This window comes from Diplotaxodon limnothrissa, linkage group LG6 (assembly GCF_057381915.1).
Source record: "Diplotaxodon limnothrissa isolate DT_005_m linkage group LG6, D_limnothrissa_male_GT1.1, whole genome shotgun sequence".
Classification (NCBI taxonomy): Eukaryota; Metazoa; Chordata; class Actinopteri; order Cichliformes; family Cichlidae; genus Diplotaxodon; species Diplotaxodon limnothrissa.
Window position 1 is genome coordinate 30,548,884 of NC_140601.1, and position 14,718 is coordinate 30,563,601.

The 14,718-nt window shown below is 39.9% G+C and overlaps 1 protein-coding gene across 1 annotated transcript; it reads left to right on the forward strand.

Moving 5' to 3' along the window:
- The first annotated feature begins 243 nt into the window (after positions 1 to 243).
- LOC146630844 (voltage-dependent calcium channel gamma-4 subunit-like) lies at positions 244 to 12,990 on the forward strand. Its single transcript, XM_085356143.1, has 4 exons — positions 244 to 466; positions 9,509 to 9,592; positions 12,021 to 12,161; positions 12,434 to 12,990. Exons 1-4 carry the CDS (start codon positions 244 to 246, stop codon positions 12,988 to 12,990), a joined length of 1,005 nt encoding a protein of 334 aa, XP_085212269.1.
- The last annotated feature ends 1,728 nt before the right edge of the window (positions 12,991 to 14,718 follow it).

Genomic DNA, 14,718 nt, shown 5'->3' on the forward strand with positions numbered 1-14,718 from the left:
CCACCTGTTGCAGGATTGAAGACACCACCAGCTCACTGTAAGGAATTAAACGAAAGCTGTGGTCGATCAATCTCTGCAACTTGGTTTGAAGTCCGATTGAAGTTTGGGAGAAAGTGGAGCATTAATTAAGCAAAACGAGGATCGACACGCAAGTCCTTTCCCCCCAAGCCATGATCACTGGTACCGTGCGCTCCTCACGGTGTGCGTAAGCTGCTGTGGAGAATCTTCACATTATGAGACGCCATGGCATGGTGTGACCGAGGGGTTCAGACTTTGCTGGCTATTGTGGGGGCCTTCGTCGCCTTTAGCCTCATGACCATCGCCATCGGCACCGACTACTGGCTTTATTCCCGAGCCTATATTTGCAATGCAACTAATGCCACAACCGACGAAACCCAGATGCAAACCAAGAAAGTCAAAGGGGACCTGACGCACTCCGGGCTGTGGAGGATTTGCTGCATCGAAGGTAAACAAAGTCTGGTACCTTATGCAGTGACTGTGTAAGTTTCCAAACTTTTTTTTGTTTTATTTCGACTGCTTATGAACGATTTTCTCACTGTTGCGCCACCTGATTTCTTCCGAATGTTTGCTTTAACGTGGGGGAGGTGACGGTGTGCACAGAGATGAATTAAATAGTCAACGAGTCTGAACACCTGACCAGACCAGAAACGTTGCTAATTTCTAAAAAAGTTCGCATTTGTTTGGAACCTGCGACAGTTTGTGTGATATTATAACAAACCATTTAACACAATTTCCTTAGGGATTAATAAAGTATGCTGATTCTGAACTTTATTATCAGAGTCAATTCTCCCTTTTTTGATGGAATGACATGAAACATAATTTAATAATTTACACAAGTATTATATTTTCTACGAGAATCTGAGTGAAAGAGCTTCGTGTTGCGCACCAAGGAGGAGTTGTGTGTGCGTAACGAATCTTTTACATCTTTTCCCCCCCTTTAAGGTAAATTATACATTCACTGAAAAGGGAAAGAGCGGAGAGATGATGGATTGAACACGAATACGATTTAATGCTGTGAGTTTGCTTCTATGGCAGAGCATGGAAGAATGATCCCAGTTTTCGCATTCAGAGGGGGCGCAGCGCTTTCCGGTGTATTAGACTTTGTTTTAATCTGTTCCGAGGAGCGTCTGACTTGTTGTTTCAGGGAATTTTGTTGTTTCCCTCAGCTGTTCTGCATCTCGCTCCTGATCGCCTTTCCATGTTGTGAGAAAAGGTCGTTAATGTTTAGGCACACCTATCCACCGTCCATCGGACCGCTTCCTTGAAAAGACTTAAAATAAACGCAAACAATCACCTGATCCGCGGAAGTAGTCACCAATGACGTCTTCGATTGTGGCGCTGTCCATTACCATTGGTTCTGAAATTCTCAGTCTTAATGATTTTTTTTTCTTTTACCTGAAGAACAATTAAATTCTTCACAACAATAGAAGAATGCTCCGTCAAACAAAGCGCCTTTTTTCGTCAATGACGAAGTACCTTACTGCGTTTCATAATTCACATGTATTTACAAAGCTGCAAAGCAGGCTACCACCAGTAACTTGGAGAACAACTTGGGGTACAGTGCCTTTTCCAAAGAGTTGGGGTGAGGGATCTAAGAGACAAGGCATTTTCCCAGAACCCAGGCGTCTGTCTTGTGTGGAGATGAATACAGCCATTATTGAACTCACACTCCAAGCACCAACCATTACCATTACTACTTTTACTGGAATTTCATGTTTTGTTTTGTTTTTTAAAGCCTGGCTATTTATGGATTTCTTGTAATCCTGTTACTCAAAAGACATGTTCCCTCTCTCAATCTTCCTAAGAGATTCAAGCAGACGTGCACGCTGTTCTAAACATCTTCCCTCTGCACCATCTTCTCATTTCCTGCTTAAAATATTAGAAGGGTGTTACAACCTGCATGGACCTGGAACTGAAAGTAACACAACTTATCTTGCTCTTTTCCTTGTTCTCTCTCATGCATAGAGAACATCAGCACTTTTGCTGCAATACTGTGTAAGTCTATCTAGTGGCACACCTCTATATCTGCATACAAACCCAGGCTAAGTCAACATGTCCAGTCAGTTGGGATACAGCCTCTTGAAAACGGTAGTACTAAATGCATTCCTGAAACGTTAAAAAAAAAAGTCTCTCAGTTTCTACAACTTAGTGTATAATTCGAAGGAATCTATCCTGTTTTATTAAGTAAATTCAACAGCATAGATGCTGGGTGAGCCTCAGGAGATGTTGGCTAATGTTGCAAAGAGTAGCAAACAGACATCTATGAGTGCCTTGTGTTGTAGAACAAGCTGATGGTTAGATGAAGGTGAGCACTGGTGGATAATGAACTCTAATGGAATACAAGTGGAGTCATGCTGAAATAAGTAAAAAACTCACACTTAGGGACTCACCGCTAGATTCAAGCAAACACTTGGTCTGACTTTAAATTTTCAGTTCATGCAGGTCATGAAAGGTTAGTTAACTGTTATGTGGCTTTGTATGTGGTGAAGAGGGTTAGGGTTGTTTTTCTTGTGTGTGTGTGCGTGCGTGTGCGTGCGTGCGTGTGCGTGCGTGCGTGTGCGTGCGTGCGTGTGTGCGTGTGCGCGTGCGTGCGTGTGCGTGTGTGTGTGTGCGTGTGTGTGTGTGCGTGTGTGTGTGTGCGTGTGCGTGTGTGTGTGTGTGTGCGCGTTGGCTGATGAATGCATTAGTAAGATGTCAAAGGCGTCCTCTGAGAAGAGCTAGAAATGTGATTCTGGGTTGCTGGGGGGAGGTTGCTATGGTGAAGCTATGCTGAGCAATAAAAGATGGGCCCTGCTCTCTCAGACACAGGGGCTCTTGGGAGATACCTCCCCCAGTGAGCTTTCTTTTCTTTTCTTTTCTTTTCTTTTCTCCTGACATTCCCTTGATCATTTTGTTACTGCTGCTGCATGAAATATTGATATGGTTATTTTACTTTCACAAATGTTTGATTTATATGCATACAATCAACTATACCATAGCAGTGAATGTACCGTTCTGAACTTGTTAAAAGATTTAAAGTTATATCACTTCTTAATTTTTTTTTAAAAGTTGACAAGAAGAGTGCTTCCACCTATGAATAGCCAAAAACGTACTTTAGAAAGAATGCACTAAAATAACAACATGAACCAAATACAGCAAAACTGAATCCACCTGTGACTGCTGACAAGTTAAATTCTGTAATCACTGGGGGGGGGGGGGAAAGAGTACACTTGTGATTTACTATTAACCTGTGAAAGTGTATGAACATATTTAAAATGGACAAAGAATGGACCAGAGAAAGGAAAAATTCAGACTGAGACAGAAGGAAAGGACAGCGCAAGATCTTTAACCAGCTAATAATTTGTTGATTCACAGTGTCAGGAGTAATCGGGACCCACGTAAAAATACCAAAAATCACACCCACAGCAGCTGTCCTCCTAAAATGACATCAAAGACACTGTGATACTTGCACAGTCTCGCTGTGAAAGACAAATGGGCAAATGTGTTATGGTCAAGAAAAAAAAACTTATTTGGTGCTAAAGAACATAGAAAGAAGCTGCTGGGAGCTCTTTGAAACCAAGATAAATTTACTCTGTTGAGATGAGGTCGAGCATATTTGGAGTAAGTCTAACCTAACTGCCACAGTGAATGTATTGTCCCCACAGTGAACATACAGAGGGGGGGAGCTCAGGTTGGATATTGGTAAGATTTTATTGAAGGAAATGTCATTATTGATTGTGTCTGTAGGTCCATTTCCCTTATTGATTCCAGATCAATGTTCTGTCTGGGGGGAAAAAGTTAGCGTACACATTTTTGTCAGCTTTAATGCAAGTGTTTTATATCTGAGCCTCAACAGTTTAAAAAACAGGCAGAAATGTATGCTATCGATTTGGAACTCACAACTCTCTTAAAAACATGCCAGGATTGATCACAGGATGGATCAAAGCTACACAGCAAATCCAGCATGTCCAAATTAACACTGTCGGATTTGATTTCAACACTATTAAAGTGTCTATATGGGTCCACACCAGAGTGTGTTAATTTAACTCTTTTTGGAGAGTTGGTACGTTAACTCTGATTTAGTGTTAAACACCAAATCTGTCTGGAGTTGATAATTTAACACTTGGTGTTAAGAGTTTATATATTAACTCTCAAAGAGTATTTTAGTTTAACTACGTAAGAGTTATCTTCTAATTCATTCTAAAAAGCGGGAATTTTACTGTTCTGAACTTCTAGAAATTTCTTTTGGAAATAAACATTTACTAAAAAGATGCAATGGTTTTTGAAAAACATTTATTCTGAACTGTGCACCACAATTTCAAAACATTTTCTGAAAGATGTAACAGTATACATGGTCTCACTTTCATTAGAATTTTGTTTATCAAAAGGTCTGACATGGTAAATGCAAATAACAGCATTCTCATCACTTATTTCTTCAATACAATATGCATGTCCTTCATTCATCCCTTTGTGGAACTTCAACGCACTTCTGCTCTCCCCCATATTCCATCTTCACAAGCATATCCTGTGCGGAGATCGAATAAAAATTAGTTGACACTAATTAATGGCACAAATAATCCAGTAAACAATTGCAGCACAGTAAAAAAAAAGGAATCCTCTTTGAGCCAGGTAATACTGAACTAAATGTAAAACTTTTTCATTTTTACCTAAACCGTGTGCACAAAACTCTGGAGGGATCTATGCTAACGTAGAATCCAGTCAGGACGTCAGCTACTGCTGTTTGCTCGTTTTTTTTTATTATGGGCGATCGTTTTCAGGCTTCAAGTAGCACCATTATACCAACATTTCACATTCTAGACATTGTTTTAGGTGTATTTGACCAAAGGTTTGACTGAAAATTCACATGCAAGCTTTTTTTCAAGGCTGTGGTATTTGCCCGCAAACAATACCTTTCAGCTAGCTAAAACAGAATATTATGCTATCAGCGAGCAACATGGCTAATGCCTTTCACACAGCTTTGTCTCAACTCCAAAGAGCCACAGAAGTAAAAGCTCATAATAATAATTGAAACAATCTTTGAAAAAATGACTTACCAAGCATGGCAAACAACTCAAATATGTAGAGCAAAATGTTCTGAAACGGCTTCACTTCAGCTTCGATTGGAGCCGTGCTGGGGGCGGAGTCTGTGAATTTACTCTGTTGGTGTCATAGCCCCTGTAGGAGTTCAGAGTTAAGAGGTCAAGAGTTAATGTTTCCATTGTAACACCTCCAGATTTGACAGAGAAACACTCATTTTTAACACTCGATTTTAACTACTATCATTTTACACCTCAGAGTTACATTAAAAGAATGTGACTCTACTTAGAGTAAAATTAACTCTACTTTTGCAAGAAGACTATTAACACCAAAAAATTTAACACTTTTGAATTTGCTGTGTATGAATAAGCTTGGATGCATAACGTGCAGAGACTGGACACCTTGGAATTAGCTCTAAACTGCACCTGATTCTTGATTTTTGATTTTATTCATGACACCATGACTGTCTGTGGATAGACCAAAATATCAGGTGAAAAGATGACTTTCATTCTCCCAGATGTTTGGCTGAGGAACAATATTATAAAATATGAATATTACACAAAGCACACTAAAAAAACCATTTCTAATGAAGTTAAAACTATGGCCTGAGAAACACAGCCCCTGTAGCTGAACAAAACAATTCCCAAACTGGCTGAACATTTAATAATAATGTATACTTAATTAATCCCCGTGGGGAAATTCCTCTCTGCATTTAACCCATTCACTCTGTGAAGCAGTGGGCAGCCATTGGGCGCCCGGGGAGCAGTGTGTAGGGACGGCACCTTGCTCAGGGGTACCTCAGGGTAGTCGTTCAGTGGATTCAAACCCCCGACCTTCCGATCATGGGGGCCACCACCCTACCTACTGAGCTATCCCTGCCCCATTTCTCCAAAAATGTGTGTTACACAGATATTCCTAGGGTATTTAAAAGTAGAATGGGAGGCAGAGCCTTTGGTTGAGACCTTTTTCTGTGGAACCAGCTCCCAGCTTGGATTCGGGAGACACACATCTCAACTTTTAAGAATAGGCTTAAAACTTTCCTTTTTGATAAAGCATATAGTTAGGGTTGGATTAGGTGACCCGGAATCCTCTGTGTGTCTAGGCTTTTTTTCCCCTGTCTCCCTCCCCTCACCCCTGACTGGTCGTGGCAAATGACCACCCCTCTCTAAGCCTGGTTCTGCCAAAGGTTTCTTCTTGCTAAAAATTAGTTTTTCCTTCCCACTGTTGCCAAAGCACTTGCTCAGAGGTGGTCATCTGATTGTTGTAGTCTTGACCTTACAGTGTAAAGTGCCTTGAGGAAACTATTTTGGGGCTATTTAAGTAAAATAGAATGGGGAAATTCCCCATGCAATGGAGGATAGGGTAGGTCATCAATTCTTAATGATTCCTAATGGATTAAGCAACACAGTGGAGTAGATTATTTCATTTTTATTATAATACATTTTAGCTGTCAGCTGTGTTGTTATTTTTTTACTCGTATGTTCAGTCTAGAAGCCATATAATCATAGTAATGTTATTGATTTTTGAATTTTCTGACACTGATATAACATTCCTGGGCTATACATCCAACTGTAACCCTACATATGTGTACTTTATATATGAAATTTTAATATTCTACACCTGTTGCTCCTTAGACCTTTTGGATTACACACTCAAAAAACTGATCCAGTGTCACTAAAATAGTATGTTTACAAATATAACAAATATACATTAGAGTAACACAGTAATCTTATTTAACAAGTTTTCTTGGTACAAAAAAATTGAAAAGAAAACTGAGTGGATAAAGAGGTTTTAGAAAATGGAAGTGAAGTGGCTTATTCAGACATGATTGTGGCGAGAGAGAAAAAGACAGAATGGGTGTTCAAAGAGACTGAAAGAGTGAATTTAAGAGCGTGGAGCCAACAGACTGAATCTGGGCTGTTAGGGATGTTTCATCACTTTATCACAGCCTGACTTTAATTTTCTTTCCCAGCTGTCTCAGAAATTAACCCTAAGAATCATAAATTTTGCACATCAAAACCGTGCGCTGGTGGCAACACTGACATAAGCTCTAAATGTGAAACGTAGAAGTTTTCTTTGCACTCATAGTGTCACGTTGTCTAAGTGCATGTCCTGCCTCATAAAACATTTCCATCCCAAAAATGTATGAACCATCTGAATGAGCTGTCGATCATAGAAACGTGATCTAGCTTGAGGATGCGTAAAGCCACTTGGGCATAGAAGAAGCAGCCAGTGATTGCAGCTAATCAGCCAGTGTTCGTGCTGATTTTGATTTTTAACCCTCAACTCACTCCTGACCAAACTAATAACAAATGCTCAAACATTAGTGGAAATCCTGTTCCCAGTATTTGCAACAGTGCATTTGAATGCACTGAATAACAGATTGTAGATGCAGAAAACCGGCTTCAAAGCTACCTGGTGGAGATTTCCATACGCTGGTCTATGATATTGTAAGGTTCAGTAACAGTTAATGAGTGCCTGCAAATCAAAGGCACCTCATTCCAGATTCAAGATTCAAGACTCTTCATCGTCATCATGCAAGTGTAATGAAATTAAGACAATACTCCCTCATATGGTACAAGAAAAAAGGCTTAAATAATATCAATACAATACAATATAAAGACAGGATAGGAATACAAAGTACAATATTTAAACACAATTAACTGATTAACTGATGTATTATAGTAAATTATAGTGAGTTTGGCACTTAATAGTGCATTTATTTAGAGGCTATGTGTATGTCTATGTAACGTAACGAAAAGTGCACCTCACATGAGGTATTTTACATATTATAAAATGTACATAATGATTGCACATAAGGTTTGGAGTGTTACAGTTAGAGGTGGATGCAACTTTCTATGATTATTAGTTATTTAGTTGTTAGTGGTGATACAAATACAAAAACAGATGAGGAAATTCATAAGTATTTGAAGAGGTTTAAAGAGTTAAGACTGATTTTAAAAAAAACACCTGAAATGCAAAGAGTTGTCAAAGACATTGATGCCTAGCAATGAGGGGAAAAAAACAGCGATGAAGCTGATGAAAACTAATGAGAAGCTCACAGTGAATTACTTCCTGGTGATTCTGGTCTGTCAGTGGATGTCACTGGGTGTATTCTTGAAAGCTTGTTGTCCCTTTAAGCTGATGTGATCAACAGATCTGACTCCTGAAGCCACGCCGACTTCTTTGCTTACAGTATTTTGACTCGGACTTGGCCAGTGTTCAAGGCAGAAAAGAATTCGTTGCTGAATTCTTAACTACACTCCACGGGCCCAGTGGAAGCCCCTATGCCTACTTCCAGTGACTACAGTGCACATTGAATTGTTGTCAAAAGATGAGACATTCTTGCCTGTAAAACTGAAAAACATCTCATTAAACAATTCTGCCATGGATGCTGGAATAAGACTGTCATAACAAATTTGCAACTTGAAGGGAAGAAAGACAATCCTCCATCCTTTACAGAGCTCTTGGGGATGACACCATCGCGATCAGATTCATTGGCTATGACAGCAAGCAACTGGCATAGCTGAAGTTTGGAAAAGTCAATAAGATGTGAGTTAACTCACATCTTATTGACTTTGTCGCCCTGCCAGGCAAAGTGAAGGAGAATTGATGTTGAATAGTGACAGACTTTTTGGATTATAAATAGTGATTAGAAACATCTCCCTCTAAAACAGCTGCTCTTCCTTATGGACTGTTTACATGCACCCATGTTCTACAAGGTAGATGTCACTTGATTGCTTATGCCTGAGTTCAAGAATCTACTGCATGTGAACTAGGATAGAATATCAGTACTTCATCTCTTCCCCTTAATTGTAGTGTAATATTGGCATGTTGGACGACTCTTCCACATTTATTCACATTAGCAATTTGAAATCTACAGAATTAAACGGGACAGGGCTGACAATCGACAGGCATGGTTTGATTTCTTGGATTAAGATACTGTGTGTATTTGATTTAAGTTCTAATAAATTCTAATATATAAGTTCAGGCAGGAAATTCAAGAGCCAGACTTTAAATTCAAAGTCTAACCTTTCAATATTCATAATGCTCCAATGTTTTATTCTCTTAAAAGTGGAGGGAAGATTTTCTCAGTGAAGAGCTTGGGTGAATAGAAGGTGCCCGAGGGCTTGGGAACTTCAGAATCTCAGATCCACAGTGGTCTGCCCTCAAATGGTTTTTGACATGGTTATGGGTGAAAACAGGACATGTCTGCTCCCGGTTAGATATACTTTGCCGAGAATAGACTTTAGCTTTCGGCAACATATTTGTCTCAGGTTCATAAAAGTTGCATGCTGATCGAGTGAACGGTCGATGTGTGGCTCCTTTTATCTCTGAGCTTCTCGTGTTAACTTTCAACATGAAGACCCAAATTGCTGTTTTAATTTTTGTAGTTTCGAACCTGCACAGACTCTTTCTGCCACAAGTCACATTCACATTCACACTCAGTGTGTTTTTGGCTTTTGCACAGGTATCAACAAAGGAAGCTGTTTTCGGATCAATCATTTTCCAGAGGATAACGACTACGATACAGACAGCTCAGAGTACATCTTACGTAAGTCACTGCAACCGCTTCATCTTCAAACACTCCAACACTTAATCCCTCTCTCCCTGCTCTTTCCTTCTTTTTTTTCTTGAATGTGATAGTTATTACCAGGCTACTTAATGTGTTATGGCATGTCTATCCCTTTCCCATAAAAAGCCTGATGTCATGACAGCAATTGGAGCAATGGAGATAATGAAGTGTGTTGTGTGCCGAGTAATAAGGCCCGTCCAAAACAAGCCAGACTTTGGCCACATGAGAGCAGATTTCATATTTGGCCTTGGCCTTTTGCTTAATACCCTTGTTAAAAATAAATAAACAAACAGATGCACTGAAAATTACAGAGCATTTAATCATTTTACTGAATATTTATTTATGTTTCAGGTTTCAGATCAGCTCTGTGCCTCAAGGCAACTGTTACCATTTCGTGTGTTGTCCACAATATGAATTTCAATAAGCTCAAGAAAAATTTATTCTGGAATCACTTGGTTATGTTTTTTTTTTTTTAAAGGCAGCTGAATATGCTAGCTGGACTGTGTATCTGTAAAAACCTTTATGCGCTGAACCACTGGACATTATTTCACTTCATTTGTTTCACTCGTGGAAGAGTAATGATGCTTGTTTGGCAGGGCGTGTCACCTACTGCCGTTTATTCAGCTTTTAGGCTGCTCACAAATTCCCTCTAGTGGCATTTAAGTGTTGGACATCAATTCAAGTATTAAACAGTTTTTTATTTTAAACATACCCATCACAATTTTTGCCTATATGCTAACTGAAACCATTTAGAAAGAGAAATTACTATATTTCTATATTTTGCGGGAAAAAGATAAATTGTATCGGTTTAAATTCTGATGATAAAACAAGGCGAATAAACGATTCCAGTTATTTTACTAATGTGTGGTGCTGTACTGCAGTAACTGTAAAAAATAAAAACTTACAGTATAGCTGCCTAGCCTGTGGGTTAGACTTGGATTTGAAGTTTTGGACTAGAAAATGTGTTAAAGGCTTGGGCTTGGGTTGGCAAGTGAGACTGCAATCAACCAAAGGATTGCTGAAGCACAGACAATGTTCTGGTGTTAAGCAGTGAGCATTTAAAGGTAACTTCAGCAGCTACAGTCAGTGGGGCTTTGTTCAGACTCTATGCACCTGTAAGTAATCTTGCACTCACTCAAAGCAGAGAGAGAGAGAGAGCCTGCAGACTAAAGAAGACAAGACAAAACAGAGGCCTTGGCAACAACCACTGTTACTGTTAGCAGTTCCGCTAAGTCCTCATGTGGTGCTCACTAAAGCAATAATGAAATGGTGAAATGTAAAAAATTAAAAAATGATTCTAACTGATGAGATGGTGATGGATTAGCTGAACTGTTTTAGTAAGGACCTTGGAAATATGAGTGAATTACTTTTTAGTGGAAAACTAAACTTGTCAGCCACATAAGGTCATTGTCAGTCAATCATTCTTTTCATCACTTTTAGCCTGCACACAGGTTGTATGGACCCTAGAAGATTATTGAACATTTGTTGGAAAGCTGAGTTCATTTTCACTAGCCTTCACCAGTGTTTAATCAAAAATCCCTTTCTCAGTTGGAACCTGTCTGACAAAGTGAGGGACGCTAAAAGTTAAAGAAGGTCAACAAAGGATGAGAAACATAGTGATTGACATATTTTAAACAGGAAGTTGTAGAATAGGAGGCAGAGCCTTCGGGCTGCAGGCCCATGTTCTGCACAACCAGCTTCCTGTTTGGATTTGGAAGACAGACACTCTGTACTTTCAAGATTAGGCTTAAAACTTTCCTTTTTCATGAAGTTTATAGTGAGTGCTGTATAACGTGAGCCTTAGTCATGCTGCTTCTATCTAGGCTGCTGGTGGTTCCCATGATGCACTTTCTTTTCCACTCACCTTTTTACTCCCTGTCTTTATGCACCACTCTGCATTTAATCCCTAGTTATTATTCATCTCTGACTCTCTTCCACAAAGTGTTTTTTTGTCCTGTCTCCCTCCGCCCACCCCTGAATGATCGCGACAAATGGCTGTCCCTCTCTGAGCCTGGTTCTGCCAGAGGTTTCTTCCTGTTAAAAGGGAGTATTTCCTTACCACTGTCGCCAAAGCACTTGCTCAGAGGGGGTCATCTGATTGCTTGGGTTTTCTCTGTTTTCTCTGTATGATAGTTGGGTCTGTAGTATCTGTAGTCTAGGATCAAACACCTGTGAAACTAATGGTATTTCTTTCAGTAGTAGTTGTCCTTTTTTAGTTAGTTCTCTTACCCATTAGACATAATGTCTGTGTGCCAGTATTTAATATAATCTAATATTGGGGGGTATATATTTTTCACCTGTGCTCCACTTTACAGTGGTTATCTTCTCTTTTTGAAGTAGTTTACATTATATTCTCAATTGTGCTGACAAGACATTTTCACACTCTCTGTCTCTCTCGTCTAAACAGGTATAGTTCGTGCATCAAGCCTGTTTCCAATTCTCAGCACCATCCTGCTGATGTTGGGTGGCCTGTGTGTTGGAATTGGACGCATCTACAGCAGCAAGAACAACATCCTGCTCAGTGCAGGCATCCTGTTTGTAGCTGCAGGTAGGACGAGTCAGACAGCGTACCACAGATAAAGAATCAAAACCAGGGTGACAACAAATAGATCGTGTGTAGTGCAAGAGAGTGAAAGAAGGAAAAGGTCAGGTTTTATTCTGAGATACAGTGCACTTCAAAAATGCCTTAAGTCATTAGAGTGCACCTTTCTCACACTCACAAAAGGACAATGGCAAAAACACTGATTTTCTTTACATGTAGAGTCTCAGTTTTGACCTTTCCTACAACAGCATTCCTTCTCTCATTTATCCTCTCTTCAGGCCTGAGCAATATCATTGGCATCATCGTCTACATCTCCAGCAATGCCGGCGACCCGAGTGACAAGAAAGACGAGGACAAGAAGAACCAGTACAGCTATGGTTGGTCTTTCTACTTCGGTGCCCTCTCCTTCATTGTAGCAGAGTCAGTGGGCGTTCTTGCAGTCAACATTTATATTGAGAAAAACAAAGAGATGCGCTCCCGATCCAAACGTGACTTCATCAAAAGCACCTCATCCTCTTCGCCGTACTCTCGCATACCAAGTTACCGCTACAGGCGGAGGCGATCGCGTTCCAGTTCCAGGTCAAGTGACCCATCCCGTGAGCCCTCCCCAGTGGGAATGAAGATTGGCGGAGGAATTGGGGGGGGACCAGGGCTGGGGCTGAATTTGCCAGTGGGCGGTATATCCCTTTATTCCCTGAGCAGGGACCCTTTGAAGGGTGGAAGTGGTACTGCAAGGCCCTACAGCCCAGAGCGGGACTCCAGGTTTTTACAAGTCCACAACTGCTTCCAGAGAGATGTCAAGGATGGAGGAAACAGGAGAACCACTCCAGTATGAGGTCAGGAGTGTATCCAACAATAAACTTGATGGTACACATTAGATGTTTACAGTTGATGAGAAAAGGGTATTTTCTCGCCAGGACTGTTTTTGGCAGCGGCAGCAATGAAAGGTCCGAATTTAGAGTTGCTTTTCTTACATCCCTCTGTGATAGAAAAACACCAGTATTTCAATGGGTGAGAGAGAAAAATGACTTTTAATGATTGTGGTTGCCACAATTTTGTAGCAATATTTGAAGAGTTTGGTTTTTGAAAAATATAATGCTTAAAATCTGGAAGGAATATTCTGCTCTTACAGAAAGAAATGTGCCCGTCCTTGTATTCTGTAAAGGTAGTCATTTATGACGTTGCCTTGAACCTTTAGTCTCAGAAAAGGAATTCTTTTGATTAAGATGAAAATAACCTGCCAAACTTGTTTGCAAAAGTGATCTATGTAACCGTTTGTTATCAGAATATAATCGTATTGTATTTGTTTGTACCTTAACACAAATGGTGCTAACTCAATCTGTACATCTTTTATAGTTTTAAGCCTTTCAAAGCCCATTTGAATACTTTTATTGCGTCTTAATAACCTTTACCATGTACATGAGTCATGTCATAAATATGTGTTGCCGTATGTGTGTGTGTGTGTGTGTGTGTGTGTGTGTGTGTGTGTTCCTGTCTAGCTATCTTTGTGAGGACCGAAATCTGCATTCTACTATTCTTGTGAGAACCACAGTCACTTGTGAGGACACACAACCCGGTCCACACAAGTTTGAAGGCCTTTTTGAGGCTCAAAATGTTTTAGTGTCAGGGTTACAATTAGGTTATGGTTAGGTTTAGGGTTAGGGTTAGGCATTCATTTTTAATGGTTAGCGTAAGGGGCTGGGGAAAGCATTATGTCAATGAAGGTCCTCACTAAGATCGCTGGACGGGGTTGTGTGTGTGTGTGTGTGTGTGTGTGTGTGTGTGTGTGTGTGTGTGTGTGTTATGAATCTCAAACACGCCTACCACACCATGGCGTAATTGTGCTATGAATATGGATCTCTGTATATATACTGTATATTAAAAGTGACAAGGCACATATTAATGTCAGTACATCCAGTATGCTGTGTAATGTGTCAGTGTTTATAGGTACAGACTGCCTGTGTAGTTTGTTCTCCATTCGCTCAGGGACGATGTACAGAACAAATGAGTTCCTTTCCTAAGCCAGACAGACTGTTACAGCTGGCGTGTTTAAAGGCATAGGTTATATCATGCTCTTTGTGTTGCTGTTCTCTAACAGGACTCCTGCTTCTGCCTTTACTTTCTTTGTGTTGGGGAAGGTTTTATGGGAGGGCTGTCTGGTACAGAGTTTTGATCACGCTCCAAAAAATACACTTGCAGACACTTGTAATCTCATATTTAAGTATTTCTGTATTATTACTGATCCATATCAAAATCAGCTGTTGGAAGTTATGGTTTTCAAAACAAAAAAACAACAATAAAGATTTTTGTGTGAGGATGTAATAATGTGACTTTGTTTTGTATAGTCTAACTGTATAGATTTGGCATTATTATAGCAATGATGACTACAGTTAACCACAGATCCATTCATGCTCTTAAATGTTTTGGATTAAAGTTATTAATTATGCTCAAAGCAATTTCCCAAAAAAGATTTCTCTTCAAACTAATACCACAATAGACGTTGGTGCTATTGAACTAGCTAGCTAGCGTCTCTCAGTGACTTCCTTATATTTACATGCACTGT